Here is a 16,918-nt window from a genome sequence, read left to right on the forward strand (position 1 = left end):
ACCCAGGGAACACGGATATTTAAAAAAAAAAAAGTTTATTTGTTTGCTGTCGGGCTATTTTGTTACAATGTAGTAATTTCAAAAGATGAATTGTACAGTGGATATCTACAGCCCAAGTTCTCAAACTGTAGAGAAACTGCAGTATCTGTCAGTTGGAGGCACTTTAAAGGCAGATGTGTGGTAGATTTAAAAAATATGGGAAGCTAATACAGCTTTAGTTTTTTAAAAAAGGAAAAAGAAGTCACTTGTTTGCACTGCATGATTCTTTGGTCTGTAGAGCGTGTAACGGAAGATACTCCTTGTGAGAATAAATACGAACTTTTTCCAAAACGTACAAAAAAATTGTCCAATACATTCAGAAACATTTTAACCCCAACACTGAATTTCCACAACACAAGCACCAAAGCTCCGACGGTTGTGGTGCTGGACCATGTCCCACACAGCACATCTCCTTCCAGTGATTCATGAAGACTTATTAAACATCAAATCAGCCCCTGAAGCGTAATGTTTGATCCTGTATTTTTTTTTTTTTTAAACACATTTGATTATTTACAGTCCTCACTGTACAAAGGCAAGGCAGCAGGAAATTTATGAAACTGGAGTAAATCCGTAAGCGACGGTAAATCTGTGGTTTTTCATTGGCTGTTAAGAATAGTGTTCATTGTCATGCCAGGTTGTCATCCAGGGTTTCTTTTCCAGGTTTTCCCAGTTAGCATTTCCAGAATTTATCACCCTCTCCTCCCGTTTGATCCGAACTGCGTTGTAACTGGGAACCTTATCTTCGTATTTGGCACGTTTAAAAAAGCCACACTGCAGAGAAAAGAGGGAAAACAAAACTCAGTATTCGGTTTGAGAACGAGGCCATTTAAAGACGTTCAGAGAAAGCCAAGCGGTTTGAGATGTTTGTCATCGGTCTCTTTCACAGGTGCCAAAATGCAATTAATCCCATAAGAGGCGTAGATGAGCCATCTGCGCTCCTCTATACAGGAAGAAAAGGTGTTCAGTGTCCCCCGTTTTTAAATGTAGAGTGAAAGAAACCTTCAGACCGTGTGAGTGCAGGTGTAACAGCAAGAAAACAAACTGGAGACAGAAAAGGGGATGAAATCAAAGAGATGCAGAAGTTACCCCGAGTCCTCCTTAGAGCTTTAAGAAACAGTCGTTGCTTATCAGCCATCACCTCCCCTGGCCATGCATGTAGTAATACACACTTTGTTTTTGTTTTCTTAAATGGCACGTCACAGTGTGAGAATTGCCCACAGCCTGCCTAGTACCAGAAAGCAGCACTTTTGCAGCAAGGAGGAGCAAGACAAAAAAGGTTTCACTCAGTCATGATAGGCTGGGTAATTTTACCCTCTGTCTCTTTTTTTTTATGCATTTGGTGTCAGTCTCTCTTTGTCTGACGGGTCCTCTTTATTCTTTTTCCCAAAGACTCCACACTGAGGAGAGGCAAATTATTAGAAAATATGTGCAATCGCTATAATAAATAGTGACAGTTGTTCTGTACAAGGTGCTTCACAGACTGCTAGACGTTCACAGATTTAAGCCTGAAGGCTTTATCAGTAAAACGTAGGACTACTGGGATAGGGTCCGTTCTCCTCTAGCCCTACCTTCCAAAGAAGGAAAGCCAGCAGGGCCAGCAACAGTAGCCCGAACAGGATGGACAGCACGATGATCCACCACGGCACTCCCCCATACCGAGCCTCACGCCTCTCTGGGAAGGCCGTCAGTCTCACCTAGGGAACACAGCGAAGTGGCAAAACGTGATGTCATAGTGTTCTCTGTATACTGTACAAAAACTCAGGCTTTATGTTTAGAGGGTGCACAGAACTGTGTAAAATCTGCCGCTATGTTCAATTACCTGCGTATTAGCGTTCATCCGAACGGTGTTCTTTACGTTATCAAGGTGCAGAGCAGCGTTGACTATCACCACCACATGATGTAACTTGGAATAATCCTGTTTGAAGAAAAGGTGAATCAAATCAAAGGAAATACAAAAGTAGAGATTCATGTCAATAAAGATGCTTTAACCCCTGAAACCCATATGTTATTTCTTTATGTCTAAATTTCCACCAGCAGGGGAAAAAAACCTCCCACATTAAGTCAGTAACAGCTGGAAGACTGAACTTTTTGGGGGATGTAATATTGACAGTTAACACTGTAACGCTGTCAGGCAGCTGGTGGTGTGATGGTTTGGGCCCTTTAGTAAAAAACTGCAGTCTTGAGGTCAACAATAACAGTTGTATCAACCCATGTTATCATAATTCAACTGTTATTTTTGAGATTAAATACCGAATATAGATTACACTGTTGCCATTGAAAAACATTTGGGGTTTCCTTTTTTCAAATCCAGAGATAACAACTGAGTACAACCACTTACCTCGATGAAGGTGCTATTCCAAAGGCGAGAGTGAAGACTGATGGCTGCATTACTGTCCAGGCTCCGCAGAGGGCACCTTATCTTCACACATTTTGCCCCATCGTCACAAGACTGTTGACAAGGGAGTACAAAGTTACTGCCAAATGCCCGTTCAGCTGGCTGAAAGGTGCATAAAATAATGTAATAGTCTAGAACAAACAAAAGGTTGCATTACCAGAGTTTTTGGATTCTCATTTAAGCGTAACATAGTGCCCTCATCACTCCCCTGTGTTCCTGAGACTTCTCTCCTCTTTCTTGTGTTAACTTCTTCCTGAAATAAGAAAAGAAATGTATTTAGTTTATTGCCATTAACTCAACATCTTGTCAAAATAAAATACATTTATAAATTCTTTCATGGGAGGATGGCGATGACACATTAACGTGGCGTTTTACCTTTTTAAGAGGATTAATCTCACTTTTAGGTGTGCACTCTATCTGATCCCCTCCCGTGGTAGTGATTTTCATCAGGTAAAGCAGCCACTTTCCATCCGCTGTCTCCTTTGGCCAGTCAATGATGAGAGTGGCGGTCCCAAAATCAGTCAGAGGCCTTCCCAAGTTGATTATCTGTAAAAACAGGAAGTAGTACAATTTAAGTTGAAATGTTCTTACTCGCCCCGTTCAGAACACAAAATTGTTGGATTAACGATAAATTCAGGAAAATAAATGAACGATCTAGTTGCTTTTCCTGTACTCACTCTGAAGTGATGTGTGATGGCACTGCCAATGTCACTTTCAGTTTTAATGGCCGTCTCGCCTTTGACATCTCCCGTAAAGTAGACCTGAGATGGCGTGGCTTGTCTGCAGAGAGAAAAAATACACAGTAGCCAGCATGAGTCAGTGCACATCTATGTGTTTCCTGCACATTTATGTATATGCATGTTTCTTACCCTGACACAGAGAGTTGTAACTCAATGGCCACCTTTGCCTTTGCTTTGACCGGCACTAATTGCTGCATGCTAGTTCTGTTGAAACAATATTTACACAGATATCAAACTACAAATTTTATTCTAACATACATAAACTAAGTTTGTTATATTCCAGTAGTGTAGCTATTGCATTTGCAGGTGCAACCAGTGTTATTTAGCAGTTGGGGCTGCAGGATTACAAGCTCGGATGTACTTACGTTTTCAGTTGAAGATTAACCTCTACTTCAGAGGTGTTGAAAGATATGCCAGCTGTACCCAAAATAATGTAGAAGGTGGTCTATAAACATACAGAGATCCATATTTTATTCCGTGCTCTTATTATTATTTTATTAAGTGTTAATATTTATACATGTGGAGGTGAATTAGATGGTGCCAAACTGTGATTTTTCGCTCACCATTTCTCCCTTTTCAAAGGGATTTCCAAGATCACAATCGACCAGAGAACCATTTCTATTGGCTTGGCAGTTTACCTGAAATCAATAATAAGTCCAAATCAGAACTAAAGTGGGTGTCTGTGTATGTGAGAGAGAGAGAGAGAGTATCAGACACACTTACTTTATTAAGCAAGCGGGTTGCAGAGTAGGTTAAGGAGCTAGGAAAAGAAGCGATCATGGAGGCTTCGTACGCATCATCCCCACCTGCATTGCTCACGCTGACCTCTAAGGCGATTTCCTTCTGGTTACTGAGTGAGAGCACCGGCACACCATTCTCCCTTCAAACACACACAAATCGTGAGCCCGTTTGATGAAGTGTGCACATCTTTCACAGCTCGGTGCAGGGAAACAGTGTGCGAACGCATCTCAGGATGAGCATTTTAAATTAAATTTTAAAAAAGAAGAAAACGAGAGAAAGAAAAGTGTTTTTATAATCTTACTTTGGTAACGGAATGAATTTTTCATCGTTCCAGTGGCCATAGTTATATTCCATCTTCAGATTGCTCTGACACACATTGTCAGACCCACAACCGGTCTTCATGAACTCCACCTGCAAACGACATTTTCACATTTAAGAAATAACACAGAATAGGAGGAGACATCACATAAACTGAATAAGATGGGCACACACACCACTGATCGAGTTGGCTGTGACGCTTTAGCATCCAGGACCGGCTGCAGCCCAGGACCTGAGCTCTGTCTGCGTTTACGTCTGCCACCAATGATTTCCACAGACACATCAATGGGGATCCCGCGTAGCTTGTCTCGAATATTTTCCTGAAGCACGACAACATAAACAAAGCATTACGCGCCACCGGCAGTTAACTTGGATCGCGAGAGAATGCAGAAACCTTCGATACCTGCAAGGCGAGTTGTCGTTCAATGCACTGTTCCACTCCTTTCGTGTCCAAAGTGATGGTCCCTGAGGATTCATGGCTACTGCCAGGGGAGGAGTTAATGAAGGCCGCCCTAGTTTTAAGATTATTCTTCCTGTTTTCAGTGTCTGCCGCAAGGGTGTATTTGACCTCTGGATGCAACAGAGAAAGAAATACATTGTAAGTGAAAGTGAAGTATTGCTATGATAATAAGGGGAGAAAATGCAATAATGAAGATTGTTGCAAACTAAGGAGAAAAAAAATTGTGCCTCAACCTACCCAGTTTTGGAGCATAACTCACAGGATTGGCAGAGTAGGAGAAGCACGCTTTAATAGTCAAGCTGGGGACACAATCCAATTTATGTACAGTCAGACAGAGCACAGTTTTACAGCTCAGTGTTGAAGAAGTTTAGAAATTCAATAACAGATTGGGTACACGCACCAGAACTTGCTATTGTTTTCACAGTTGTTTTTGAGGAGGTCAATTTCCTTTGGTGTGATTGTGATTTTCTTCTGGATGTCAATAACCGGACGGGCTCTATGAAGAGACGACTCGGTGAGCTTTTAAGTAAACAGGACGAGAGATAACACAATGTGATCCATGCGCCAGCTCACGCACTTGTAGACGAAGACAGAGTCTGAGAGGGATCCGACAGCCAGGTCAGGGTAGGAGTTGTAATCCAAGTCCATGTTTCCCGCCAAAGAGTAGCCAAACAGTTTCACTCCTGAAGGACCAGGCAGCACCTGACGGAGGAGGAACACATACCGTCATCAAAGCCACGTATTGTACAGCATACATCCAGATACTAAAAGCACGCTTTTAGTATCTGGAAAGCACATAAAAATGTGAATTCGGGGCAGCGAATTCATAATGCCAAGCCAAAGCACGTGTCATTTTATGGCGCCTATTCAAAATAACATGACTATTCCCCTTTGTTGAGCACTTGGCAGCTTGGCAGCACTTTTCTGCCACAACTAACAGGCATAACAGGAGAGTAGAAAGATAGAAATCAGGTGTTTATTGTGTACCTGTGAGGCTTTTGGAGAGATTTGTCCTGTAGCTGATCCATAGTAGATGTAAACCTTCCCTTTGCCCTTATCATCATAAGGAGCTCCCACTGCAAAATCTGGCATGGAGAACAACAACAGGGTGGTTATGTATTTCTGCTGATGTCAAGACTGACTAGCAGACCACAGTATACGTGTATATGCAGAACTATTGCATGCTCACCATCATAACGATCCAGATTGATGTCTCCCAGGTTTTCTACAGCCAGGCCAAACATTGAGTCCAAGGGTCCATCTATTCTGGTGGGTGTTACTTTGTTCCACTTTCCAGCGTTGTTGATGTAGACGTAGACAGCTCCTCCAATATCTCCATCCTTCTCAAAGTACTGTGGTGCCCCCACCACAATGTCCTCCCAGCTAATAAAGAAAACAGCATTGCACATTCATTAGAATAAAGCCACAGTAGCAACAGCGACGGTGCAGAAGTTGCAGGTTGCTGTTTGTATCATCCGGCATCACTCACCCATCCTTGTTGAGGTCCAGCACCGTAAGATCGTAGCCAAAAGATGAAGCCAACCCCTCGCCTTCTAGTGAGAACTCTTTAACTAATATGTTGCTTGTTTGGCCATCTGTCTTTAGCAGTACCACCGCTCCACTGTGGTTTGCTCTGGGAGCTCCAGCCACCACTGTTAGCTGGCCTTTCTTAGTCAAATGTTTACCTGAGTCCAGGGAGAAGCCTGACACAAAGAGACAAAGAAGCGATTCCTTAAATAATCAAAGAACCATGAAGTGCTAGAAAATATGTCTCTGTATAAAGCGAATTACTGGAATCACAGTCAGGTTATAGTTTTTACCCAGGTAGCTACTGGCAGGAACAGGGACCAGGTCAGGGTTCTTTTGGTTCTCGTCTCCTGCCTCATATGGACCATCATCAAAGATGCCCCTTTCTATGAAAGAGTCATTTTTCTGCTCCACGCGTACTATACCTTCAAGACGAAAGCAGAGGGGAGGCTTGTAAGTATTGACTGAAATAATCCTCACAAGCACATTCCTCTATTCTGATAGCTGGGAAAAAAAATTCATACAAAGTAGATTTATTACATTTCACAGTAAACATATGCATGCACACTACCTTTCCAGTTGTAAGCTCCAGGAGCCCCAAAGATGATGTAGTGGTAGTCCTTGTCGAATGTAGCAGAGAGGCCCTGCTGGCAGGAACCAAACATCTCGTGGCCTCTGGGCCTCTGGTCACAAAAATACCATCCACCTCCTTCTCCATTCTCATTTGAGTTCGTTTTTAATGACTGACTCAGCACGTAGCAGCGGCCAATTATGTCACGAGATTCCAACAACTCTGAGCCCACATTGGCCCGGCGCTGGTAGCGATGAGCACAGGTCTGCCAGGGGAAGCAGACACAGTTAAGTGCAGTGAATGAGACTAAGGTGTGCTTTGTTGGAGAGACGACGGTTATTTTTTTGACAATATCAATTTGTCGTTACATTAATAACCATCTGTTTGAACAACTAAACAGTAATAATTGTGTGGATGCCATAGGCATCCACACAATTGAGTTCCTGTTTCTCTTTATTCTTTATTATTCTAGTTGCTTCCGTACGTTTTTTGGACGTTAACTACTCCTTCAACCTTCAAGCTCCGTTCAACCTTTAAAAAATTCTGCTATTTCTGCTAATGGGTGCTATATCTTTTGGTGCTCATAACTTCTATACTTTTTGAGATATTGAATTTTTTTTGCAATATTTTTTGCCTATTTCTGCCATATTATCAGTGGCCTCACTGATTTTCCTTGCCGGCTTGACCTGTGTTTTAGCTCAGTGAGATGAGCGTCCGTTCACAGACTGGGAGGCCCGGGTTCAAATCCCGCTTATGGCAACATTTCTTTCAGTCAACAGTTAAACTTTTTTAACTCTTTTCAACACAAATTTCAGCTTTTTCACCTCTTTTCAGCAGAATTTTAAGTTTTTTCACCACTTTTCAGCAAAAATACCAGCTTTTTCAGCTGTTTTCAGCAAACACCTCTTTTCAGCAGAATTCTACTCATTCAACTCTTTTCAGCAGAAATTCTGCTGATTGAACTCTTTTCAGCAAAATTTTAAGTTTTTTCTGCTGTTTTCAGAAAAAACCTCTTTTCAGCAGAAATTCTGCTCATTCAACTCTTTTCAGCAGAAATTCTGCTCATTCAACTCTTTTCAGCAGAAATTCTGCTTATTCACCTCTTCTGTAAAATTTTCATCCTTTCCACCTCTTATCAGCACAATTCTGAGCAGCTTCTGCTCATTTCAGCACAATTGTCAATCTCGCCACCTCTTCTTTGTGAGAAAGAGGTTGGCTCAGTGAGCTAAATAGCTACCTTTAGACCAGGAGGGCCAGGTTCGAATCCTGCTCAGGGCAATGTTTTGTTTTTGTTTTTTTTTCTCAACTTTTTCAGCTTTTTTCACCATACATCTTCAGCGTAAGGCATCCACACAGCATTTTCGCAGGAAATGCAAATTTTTCTAGTTAAATTTGTGTTCAGATACAAAAAAAAAACCTTACCACAACCTGGCCTCCTGGTCCCTGACTTTTGACTGTCACTCCCATCCACTGATTTTCTTTTTCCTCTGTGGCCTTATTCTCTACGCAGGGATAAAAACAGGCACAGAGAAGACATTGCAACTCGACTTAATGTTTAAAATGACCAAATTCATATTAAGTAAAAATGCTCAAATGTCAGCTAATGTCTCACCGTCATTATCAAAGATAACCCTGCTGCAGTCACTGGTTGTGGTGCTCATGTCACAATTGTAGAGCCCTCCTGTCACGGCAGATTTTTGACGGCTCAAAGCTTTTGCTCTCGGGGCACCAACCAGCAGCCTGCAACAGATGCATGTATGAATCGGGCCCATACGCACTACAATCAAACACTCATTGTTACTCTGTTCTGACATACATTTATTAGCATGAGGTACAATCTGGCATTTCTTTCACTTGCACAGAAAATGATCACACATTCCACTGATACTCACACATACACACAGACTCACAAACACATATGCACATCCGCCACAAAACTGATGTTCCATGTCCTCACAGTGAACAGTCAAACTGAGTCAAAGAATCCTTTCAGGTCGCCTGCTGAGGATGATTGCACACACACACATATACACAGACTCTGCCTTTGTGGTCCAAAAAAAGGGCAAATGCCACACCCAGCCATCGATGATGGGCCTCCAGATATCAGGGTTTCCTACAAAGTGAATCAAGTCAACAATGTCATCCGTTGAAATTAAACTCTACACGGGTTTTCAAGGGAGAGAGTAAAGCACTGCCAGTACAATGATCCGTCTTTATCCAGCTTGCTTGGTCTGATCGCTGACCTTCAGAGTTAAGGTCGTCCGGCAAACTGTCATCCACAGATAAAATAAAGAAAAGCCATTTTAGCTGAAATACAAAGCATCCTCAGATACAAACACCATCCTGAAACATATAGCAGAGTAAAAAGCTGAGGCTTTATGAAACCATCATATCAGCTGTACAGACACCGAAAATGGTAGATATCAAACTAAACAGCCAGCCTACTGAGGCAGTATAAATCATGATGAATACTAACTCCAGCAAGGGTGATGGGTAATCACAACTATTTATGGCATACAAAAAATGGCAGATAGATGTCCAAATAGTCACGTACATTTGGAGTAAATTTCTCTTCCGTAGGCTCCTTTTGCACGACGGACAAGTACACTTTGTTTATCCTGTTTCAACCACTGGATTGGTTTGGCCTTGTTTCAGAAACCAGAACACTATAATTTTTGCTGTTATCCACCCATTAAGTGTCCCATCCAGCCTTTTTTAAATTATAAGGGGACGTGAATGACACTTGACGGTTCATACCACAAAGTCTGGAGTCAACTCTCCAGCTCCAAGCTCAGTATGCAAAAAACAGAAAACATGTTATCACACTAAAATTCTTGCAATGAGCTCAATTTTAGTGAGTCATCACCTCAAAAAGAGAACCGGTAGGCTAACAGTGAATTCCAGTGGATGCATATCCGCTCCCAGTATCCTCTGGGACACAAGAAGTAATAACAATGAATAGGAGATTTTAAAAAAAATCTCTCTCTCTCTCTCTCTCTCTCTCTCTCTCTCTCTCTCTCTCTCTCTCTCTATATATATATATATATATATATATATATATATATATATATATATATATACTCAATCAGCTGATTGTCTTTGGAGTAAATCCAACTAACAATAATGGGTTTGTTGGGAGCTGAAAGTGACGTTAGTCTACTGCGCAATTTCTAAAACACAAAAACATTTAGCAAAGAATAGGAATTATTTTTATTGCTGCACATTAAAACCTTTTTGTCACATGACACGATGTGTCAGGAAGTGTGATACAGCTGATGTGCGGCTTCGCTGACAGTGACCCGGCTGTTAATCTAATCATTTACCACCAGCGGCGGAAGGCCCGACGTACGACGTAGACCACAGGAAGAACTAAGACAACTAAAAAGAGAGAGTGTGTGTGTGTTTGGGTCCAGCTGTGCATTGACGGTCGCACGCATAGAGGCAGCAGTTAAACACACAGATCAGCTCGTCCTGTGTATCGCAACAGATAGTTTAGAAAAGCCACTGGAGAGACGTCCCATCGGGAGAGGTGTGTCTTTTCCTTTTCTTTTTCTTTTTACAGCAGTGAACTGGCTGCCGGCTTAAGACACAACCCGTTGCCTAGTAACAGTCAGTGGCGCCCTATCAACTACAGGCATTTACTTCCAAATGGCCTTCAGATACAGAGGTTCATGACATGTTGCCCAACTTCTCTCTCCATCTTTCTGCCAGCATCGAGTTCACTGAATCTTACTGGCTGAAAAATGCTTGTATTTGGTGCCCAGATGTACACCTGATTTGTGTTCCTCTCAGCGTTTTTCAGCCATTACCTCTTTCTTTTCTTCAGCTTCCCCTCCTTTCTCTTTGATGTTGGATAACCAAAACTATCCTCAGGGGAATCTGGCTCTCATATGTGTTCTTTACGCAATACACAGCCCACATACACTAATACACTGAGTTGATTTGGTATTAAAAAGACACTGACAGCAAGATACTGTCAATATCACTGAAACTACTGAAACTCACAGCCTGTTTCTAAATTCTTTGCTCTTCTTGTTCCATGTTTCCATCTCTCCAGAGTCATATTATTTCACAAATCCCACAGAAATACACACACATATGCATTTACTTTCTCCCACACATTTCTCACACTCGATCCGACCTCTTAAAATACCCTAAACTCTCACTTGGTCTCCTCCTTCTCCCTCGTCTCTCCACTTATGTATTTTGTGCTTTCCCTCTTGACTTTATTATATAGACAGCTCCATCTGGCAATTATGAAGAAGCATGGAATGCTACACACATACAGATGTGTGCGCACATGCATATTCAGGTCCTGCCCTCTCCTGCAGGAACTTGCAACACTGATACCTGTAGGGCACAAACACTGTGAAATAAGTCTGAATACAAGTTGGCATGCATGGCCTGCAAAGAACTGTGACTAATAGTGCACACCCAGAGGAGACAAACATGGAGGTACACAGGTACAGAGACACTAAAAACACATTAGCACACAGTTTTCTGGAATGGATGTTATTGAACTATTGAACTATTGAATCAATCAATCAATCAATCAATCAATCAATCTATCTATCTATCTATCTATCTATCTATCTATCTATCTATCTATCTATCTATCTATCTATCTATCTATCTATCTATCTATCTATCTATCTATCTATCTATCCCTATTTTGCCCCAGGTCAGGAATGTATAAAGCAAGCAGCACACTGAGCTCTCTGACAGTTTTCCAAATGACTGACAACAAGGCAACGCCTCACTGCTCAGCCACAGCATGCATCAGCACCATTAAAACCCACCAAACAGGCACTCACATGTGCACACACATCCACTGTCGGGACACGAATGCAAGTGCAGACACACAGATACAGCATCCACAGTGAGCGCACACTTCTCTAACAGTTACTTGCAAAAAACAGACATGGCTTTATACTCCAACACACACACACATATCACAACACGTGCACCTGATAGTTAGAAGTCAGCATATTTTAATTTATGGTTTTGCTTCAAAGGTTTTCTTTTCCCTCTCACAGAGCAGTCGAAAAATAGTTACAACTACCTAAGCATCCAACACTGGAGCATCTGACGCCTCCACTAAAAGTTCATTCTACGTTATTCCTACATACAAGTATTTTTTCCCCTTTTTTAACAGACTTTTCTGTTTTCTTGTATTTAACCTGAAGCTGACTTTGTGATAGCTTATAGCTTCAGTCTCGTGCAGATCACCATGTGTCTTTCATTTAGCCTGGAGCTAAGACAGAAACTGGCACTGTGTGTGTGTGTGTGTGTGTGTGTGTGTGTGTGTGTGTGTGTGTGTGTGTGTGTGAAGGTGCAGCAGTAGCAGGAGTGTGTAAAGTTTAAACTGTGTATTTAACAGCTGTGGAGAAGGTATAAAACTAGGGGTTTTAATCACTGCTGGGCGTACAGTGGTGTTGTGAGGTTGGGGTTAATAATTAAGCAAATACAAGTTAACTCAACTTAAACCATAATTTTACTTTATCTATGCAAAACATAGGAATGCCTGAATATTGATTTTTTGTGTGGAAAAAGCCAGTTAATAGATGCACTTTACACATATTATTCCCATGATTACATCTTAGTCTCTACTGGAGGCACTTATGCTGTCTGCACCGCTCGTAATGTACAGTTAAAAGTTAAAATGTGACAACTTTCACTCGGATACTCTAGATTACATAATACAACCTGAACAACATATCGCATGACTGAAATGGTCAAACCATATAGTGTTGCATATAGTGAAGCATGTAAGTACATGTAAGTAGCTACAGAAGAGACACAAATTCTAACAGAGACGCTTTTTTCCGACAGGGCAGATTTCCATGTGTAACCTGGTTGTCTGTTTAGCTAGGAAGTACATTAATGCTGGTAATGTGTAACATCTTCATTCGTACTAGAATCAAGGCAGATATAAAAGTGAAGTAATCAATTAATCCATCTGGGTCAGATGTGATTGTGAAATGTCTTTGTAAATAAAATGTAAATTAAATATCAATGAATTACTAAGAATTGCTGAGACTACCGTGCAGTTTAAAATAAAGCAGGACATGAACCTTCAGTCTGCCGGAGGGGGAAAAAGTCTTAAGTTATCTGCTCTGAGGTCAGTTTATAATCAGGCTGTTCCAATCAGTGACCACTTGATGGCACTTGTTCTTTATGCAGGGTGACAGTCCCCTCTGAAATAGTGCCCAAGAAAATACCAACAGTGATTCACTGAGATGTTTTGCCCCCCCAAAAAAGTCAAGGCTGGGTCCCGGTTGAAGTCAACAAGAAAGGAGGAATGTGAACGCGCGCCGCGTGCAAGCGCACAAAGAGTTGCCTTCTAGCTCCAATGAAAACTCACAAATAAGTAACCTGAAAGAAGGAAATATTAACAAGAAAGACGGGCATCGAGTTAAACTTATAAGAGCTCGTGTGGCCTAAAGAAGAAGGAGAAGAAGCTGTTGGTGGAAATGTGTCGTACCTGACAAACCTGACCTGACCTGATCACGTACAGGCCTACTTGCGGTGCTGCTGAGGTAACTCACTTGCGGTCTGCGGCTCCCAAAAGTAGTTTTAGGCGGATTTTTTTTTTCTTCCAGCCGTCTAAAGTGTGTATTGTGCAGTAATAATTTAATTATATGTATATGTATAATTATATGTATACTGGAGTTCATTTTAAACACACTGAGGTGTCTTTCAAGGAAAAAAACAATTCCATTAACAGCCTCCGGACATTTTATCCTTTAAAAGCAAAACTCTGACACTTACATTCTCTTTTCCTGCGGAAGGAGCTGCCGGTGCATGGCGAGAGAGAAGCCGAACAGGCTCCCGGGGTCTCCGGTCTTCCGCTGGACATTGTCGGTGTCCAAGTTGAAAGCCGAGAGCAGCCCACAGCTAGAGAGAAAGGCGATTAGCCAAAGTCCACAGGTGATCCAGCCCTCCATGAAAACGCGAAGCTTCCTTGAACTACTGAAAAGGGACTCCTTAGTGCAGGAGGTGCAGAGTGCGACTGAGGGCTGCTGCTGGAGGACTGACTGCTGTCCACTTGTTAGCCGCTCCTCCTACCTCTCATGCACCCACACATCCCACCCCATCCTACCACACCTCAGATTGCTTCAAATGCAGTTTACATGCCAAAATGTAACTCTGATGGAAACATTAGTCTGTTGTTAGTTTCCAGTAGATCAATGCTGTAATCTAACTGGGTCACTAATGCCTGAGTCTGCCTAAAAACGCATTTATGGCAAGAAAAAATGGCTGTATAACACTATTATAAGGCCTGCTGGTGAGCTCCCCTGGAAACGACCAAAAACAAAATACATCATAAAATCCCACAAGTGGGAAAAGATCGTCAAGATATCCGGTGACATAAGAGCAAATTGTGCCTGAGCCTACCGACTTCAAGCATCCATTTAATTAAGAAAGAGTCAGCAGCTTTGGGAGAGAGGAAGAGTGAAACATGCTGCTATAAGTAGATACTGATTCCCCCTCTTGGCACTGGTTGCACAGTCTAGACAATGGCAACACAATGACAAGGGAGTGGGAGACAGATGAGAAGAGAGAACAGCATGTGAGAAACATACAGTGTTGGAGCGCAGGAAGAGAAGAAAGAGAAATATGCAGGCCTCTACTACAACAACAATCCACAATTTAAATTTACAATCTTTCTGGCACTGTTGATCAGATGGTATCACCCTGGGGCCTGTGTCCTCTGTAATGAATCATTAGATGAGTCAAAAGGAGCCAGAGACTGCAGCGGGCACAGACCCACACATTAGTAGACTCTGTCACCAGATGATTTTCAAGGCATTCCATGAGACGGTGACCCAAAGCTTGTCCTCGCAACGCAGCATATCCGCAGACAACGACGGCTTTGTCTGCTGAAAGAGGGCAGACGGGGAGGGAGAGGGAGAAAGAAACTGCCCAAATACTGTACTATAAAAGGCACAAATAATGGAGGAATGGAGTGCAGAAAGGAGAAAGGGCAGAAGAAGAATGTGATTCCTGTACAGTTACATTGTTTATTTAAGTCTTTGTTAATGGGAAAAATTGATTGATGATCGGATCGTTCAACATTATAAAGCCTAATTTTGGGGGGGTTTAGTAAACATAAGGTGCACTTTTTTGATGTTCCAATGTTAGAGGAGACTACGGTAATTCAATCAACGTTTAAAAACATTCTTTTTCTCTCAGTCAGTCACATGTTTGGCAGCTGATAATATTATCACGTCAAAATCTCATTCTTAATCTAGTGGAATCTTTAAATCATGTGGCCAACCGCCTTCCAACTTTATATATGTGTCTTTGTCTTGGTACAGTAGAGCTTTTAAGGTGAGCATGCCAACTGGGCAACCGTCAGCAAGTTATGACTGCAGATGGTCGGATACAACAGTCAGCCTTATCACTGATAAGGGCGGGAGTGTGTGGAGCCAAGCAGCGTCAGTTAGCTTAGTTCACCCTTGCCTTGAACCTTCAGGTTTAAAGTGTGTTTGTGTTTATATGTGGCAGTTCTCATTACTTCTCGTGTTTTTATGTTTTCATTCCACTTCTGTTCTCCTTCGGTCTTACTTTGCAATTGCTGAAAATTCATAAAGACTTTATTATAATTTTTCTTTACTTCACATATTTCACTACATGCTGTTTCTTTTTCTCCTTTACTGTCCTACAGTCACTGGTCTCTCCACTGGGTACACCCGTTCAGCTCTTTAATACAATTATCTAATCAGCCAATCACAGTAACTAATGCAACTCCTGCTGCAGTTCAAACCAAGAGTCAGAATGTAGAAGAAAGGTGATTTAAGCGACTTTGAATGTGTCTTGATTGTCGGAGTCAGACAAGCTAGTCTGTGTAATTCAGATCTACTTTCCTGCACAACAATCTGTAGAGTTTACAGAGAATGGTACAAAAAAAAGGAGTCCAGTGAGCAGTAGTTCTCTGGGTGAAAACCTTTGTTGATACCAGAGGTCAGAGTAAAATGCCCTGAGTGCTTTTAACCTATAGAAAGACATAACCAAGGTGGAGCAGGAGATTCTCACCATGGATGTGCAGCTGACAATCTGCAGCCACTGTGTGATGCTATCGTGTCAGTATGGACAAAGTCTCTGGGGATTGTATCCAGCATCCTGTTGAATCTGTGCCATGCAGAATTAATGCAGTCCTGACAACAAAAGCAGTCCAATGCGGTACCAGCAAGATGTGCCTAATGAAGTGGCCGGTGTGTAGCTCACACATTTCGTCTATTGTAACATTTGTGCATAAATCTTGTGACAAACTGTCCTGACAGTAGAGAGGCACAAGTCCTGTACAATCTCACCAGTGCATCCATCTTCAAATGATGAATTAATTTAACATCTTTGAAATTCAGTTTATTTGCTGCTAACATTAAACAGTCAGTGATTTTCTTCCTCAACAATTACAATAATGTGGATATTTTCTATAAAAACAATTCATATGCTCACACACATAGCATATTTTCTTAATGATCTACACCCACAATTAAGATCTTAGTCATGTGTATGGGACAGCATGTTCGGTGTTACAACAGGAAAACCCTTCCCCCGGGTGCCAGAGGAGAAAAATGGCAGTGATAGCAAACTTCTGGCACACGCAAGTCCAAATGCAGCACCTGAACTTGTCCAAGCCACACCCCAAACTTCTTAAGCTGCACCTGTGGGTGTAGCACACTGAACTAAGAGCGATGAGTGTTGTAGAAACATGTAGCCTAGAGATACTGAGAAACGCACACACATCGGTTTCACAATCACACCAACCCGCAGATCTTTCATAACTGCAGCACACCGACTCTCTGTACTTTCACTGAGTGCATAAGGCTGTAAATATCCTTAACCTGCTTAATGCAAGCAGGAAAATGATATTGTAAGTGCAAATGAATAATCTGCATTCTAACTGGCCTCTTTTATTCATAGCATTGATCAAATTTCTTAGCATATCTTATGAGATGAAGACACACTCACAGTATAGGTTGTAACAGATCCTTGATCTCTCTCAATGAGTGTATTGATTACAGTCAATAAGAAGTAATTGTTGTAAGTGCAGTTGCAACGTGCTAGCGGCCTCACCTTTGTGCATTTTTCTCCCAAATAAGCAACACGTCATGTCCCAG

At 41.8% G+C, this 16,918-nt stretch overlaps 1 protein-coding gene across 2 annotated transcripts; it reads right to left on the reverse strand.

Annotated features, from left to right (window-relative positions):
- Positions 1-18: 18 nt before the first annotated feature.
- Positions 19-13,839, reverse strand: itga6b (integrin, alpha 6b). Of its 2 annotated transcripts, XM_082512186.1 has the most exons (26): positions 13,563-13,838; positions 8,404-8,531; positions 8,214-8,293; positions 6,792-7,056; positions 6,514-6,645; positions 6,183-6,396; positions 5,883-6,076; positions 5,681-5,778; positions 5,271-5,395; positions 5,094-5,189; positions 4,931-4,992; positions 4,637-4,803; positions 4,410-4,553; positions 4,217-4,326; positions 3,898-4,054; positions 3,738-3,812; positions 3,540-3,619; positions 3,304-3,378; positions 3,112-3,214; positions 2,810-2,980; positions 2,592-2,687; positions 2,378-2,488; positions 1,859-1,954; positions 1,608-1,733; positions 1,351-1,436; positions 698-810 (listed from the first exon to the last, which is right to left on the reverse strand). In XM_082512186.1, the coding sequence occupies exons 1-25, from the start codon at positions 13,736-13,738 to the stop codon at positions 1,368-1,370; spliced, it is 3,150 nt and encodes a 1,049-aa protein (XP_082368312.1). In that variant the 5' UTR covers positions 13,739-13,838; the 3' UTR covers positions 698-810; positions 1,351-1,367. The 2 variants fall into 2 exon arrangements, with proteins under 2 accessions (XP_082368311.1, XP_082368312.1); XM_082512185.1 differs by lacking the exon at positions 1,351-1,436 and having other exon boundaries at positions 19-810; positions 13,563-13,839.
- Between the last annotated feature and the right edge of the window lie 3,079 nt (positions 13,840-16,918).

The sequence above is a fragment of the Aulonocara stuartgranti genome (genome assembly GCF_965226115.1).
Source record: "Aulonocara stuartgranti genome assembly, chromosome: 18".
NCBI lineage: Eukaryota > Metazoa > Chordata > Actinopteri > Cichliformes > Cichlidae > Aulonocara > Aulonocara stuartgranti.

Excerpts from the sequence above, each read along its gene's own strand:
- itga6b (XM_082512185.1), bottom strand. The coding sequence starts at position 13,738 with ATGGAGGGCTGGATCACCTGTGGACTTTGGCTAATCGCCTTTCTCTCT. Across the intron at positions 5,779-5,882 it reads CAATCTGGATCGTTATGATG|ATTTTGCAGTGGGAGCTCCT; the intron begins GTGAGCATGCAA and ends TCTCCATGCCAG. Across the intron at positions 5,396-5,680 it reads TCTCTCCAAAAGCCTCACAG|GTGCTGCCTGGTCCTTCAGG; the intron begins GTACACAATAAA and ends CTCCTCCGTCAG.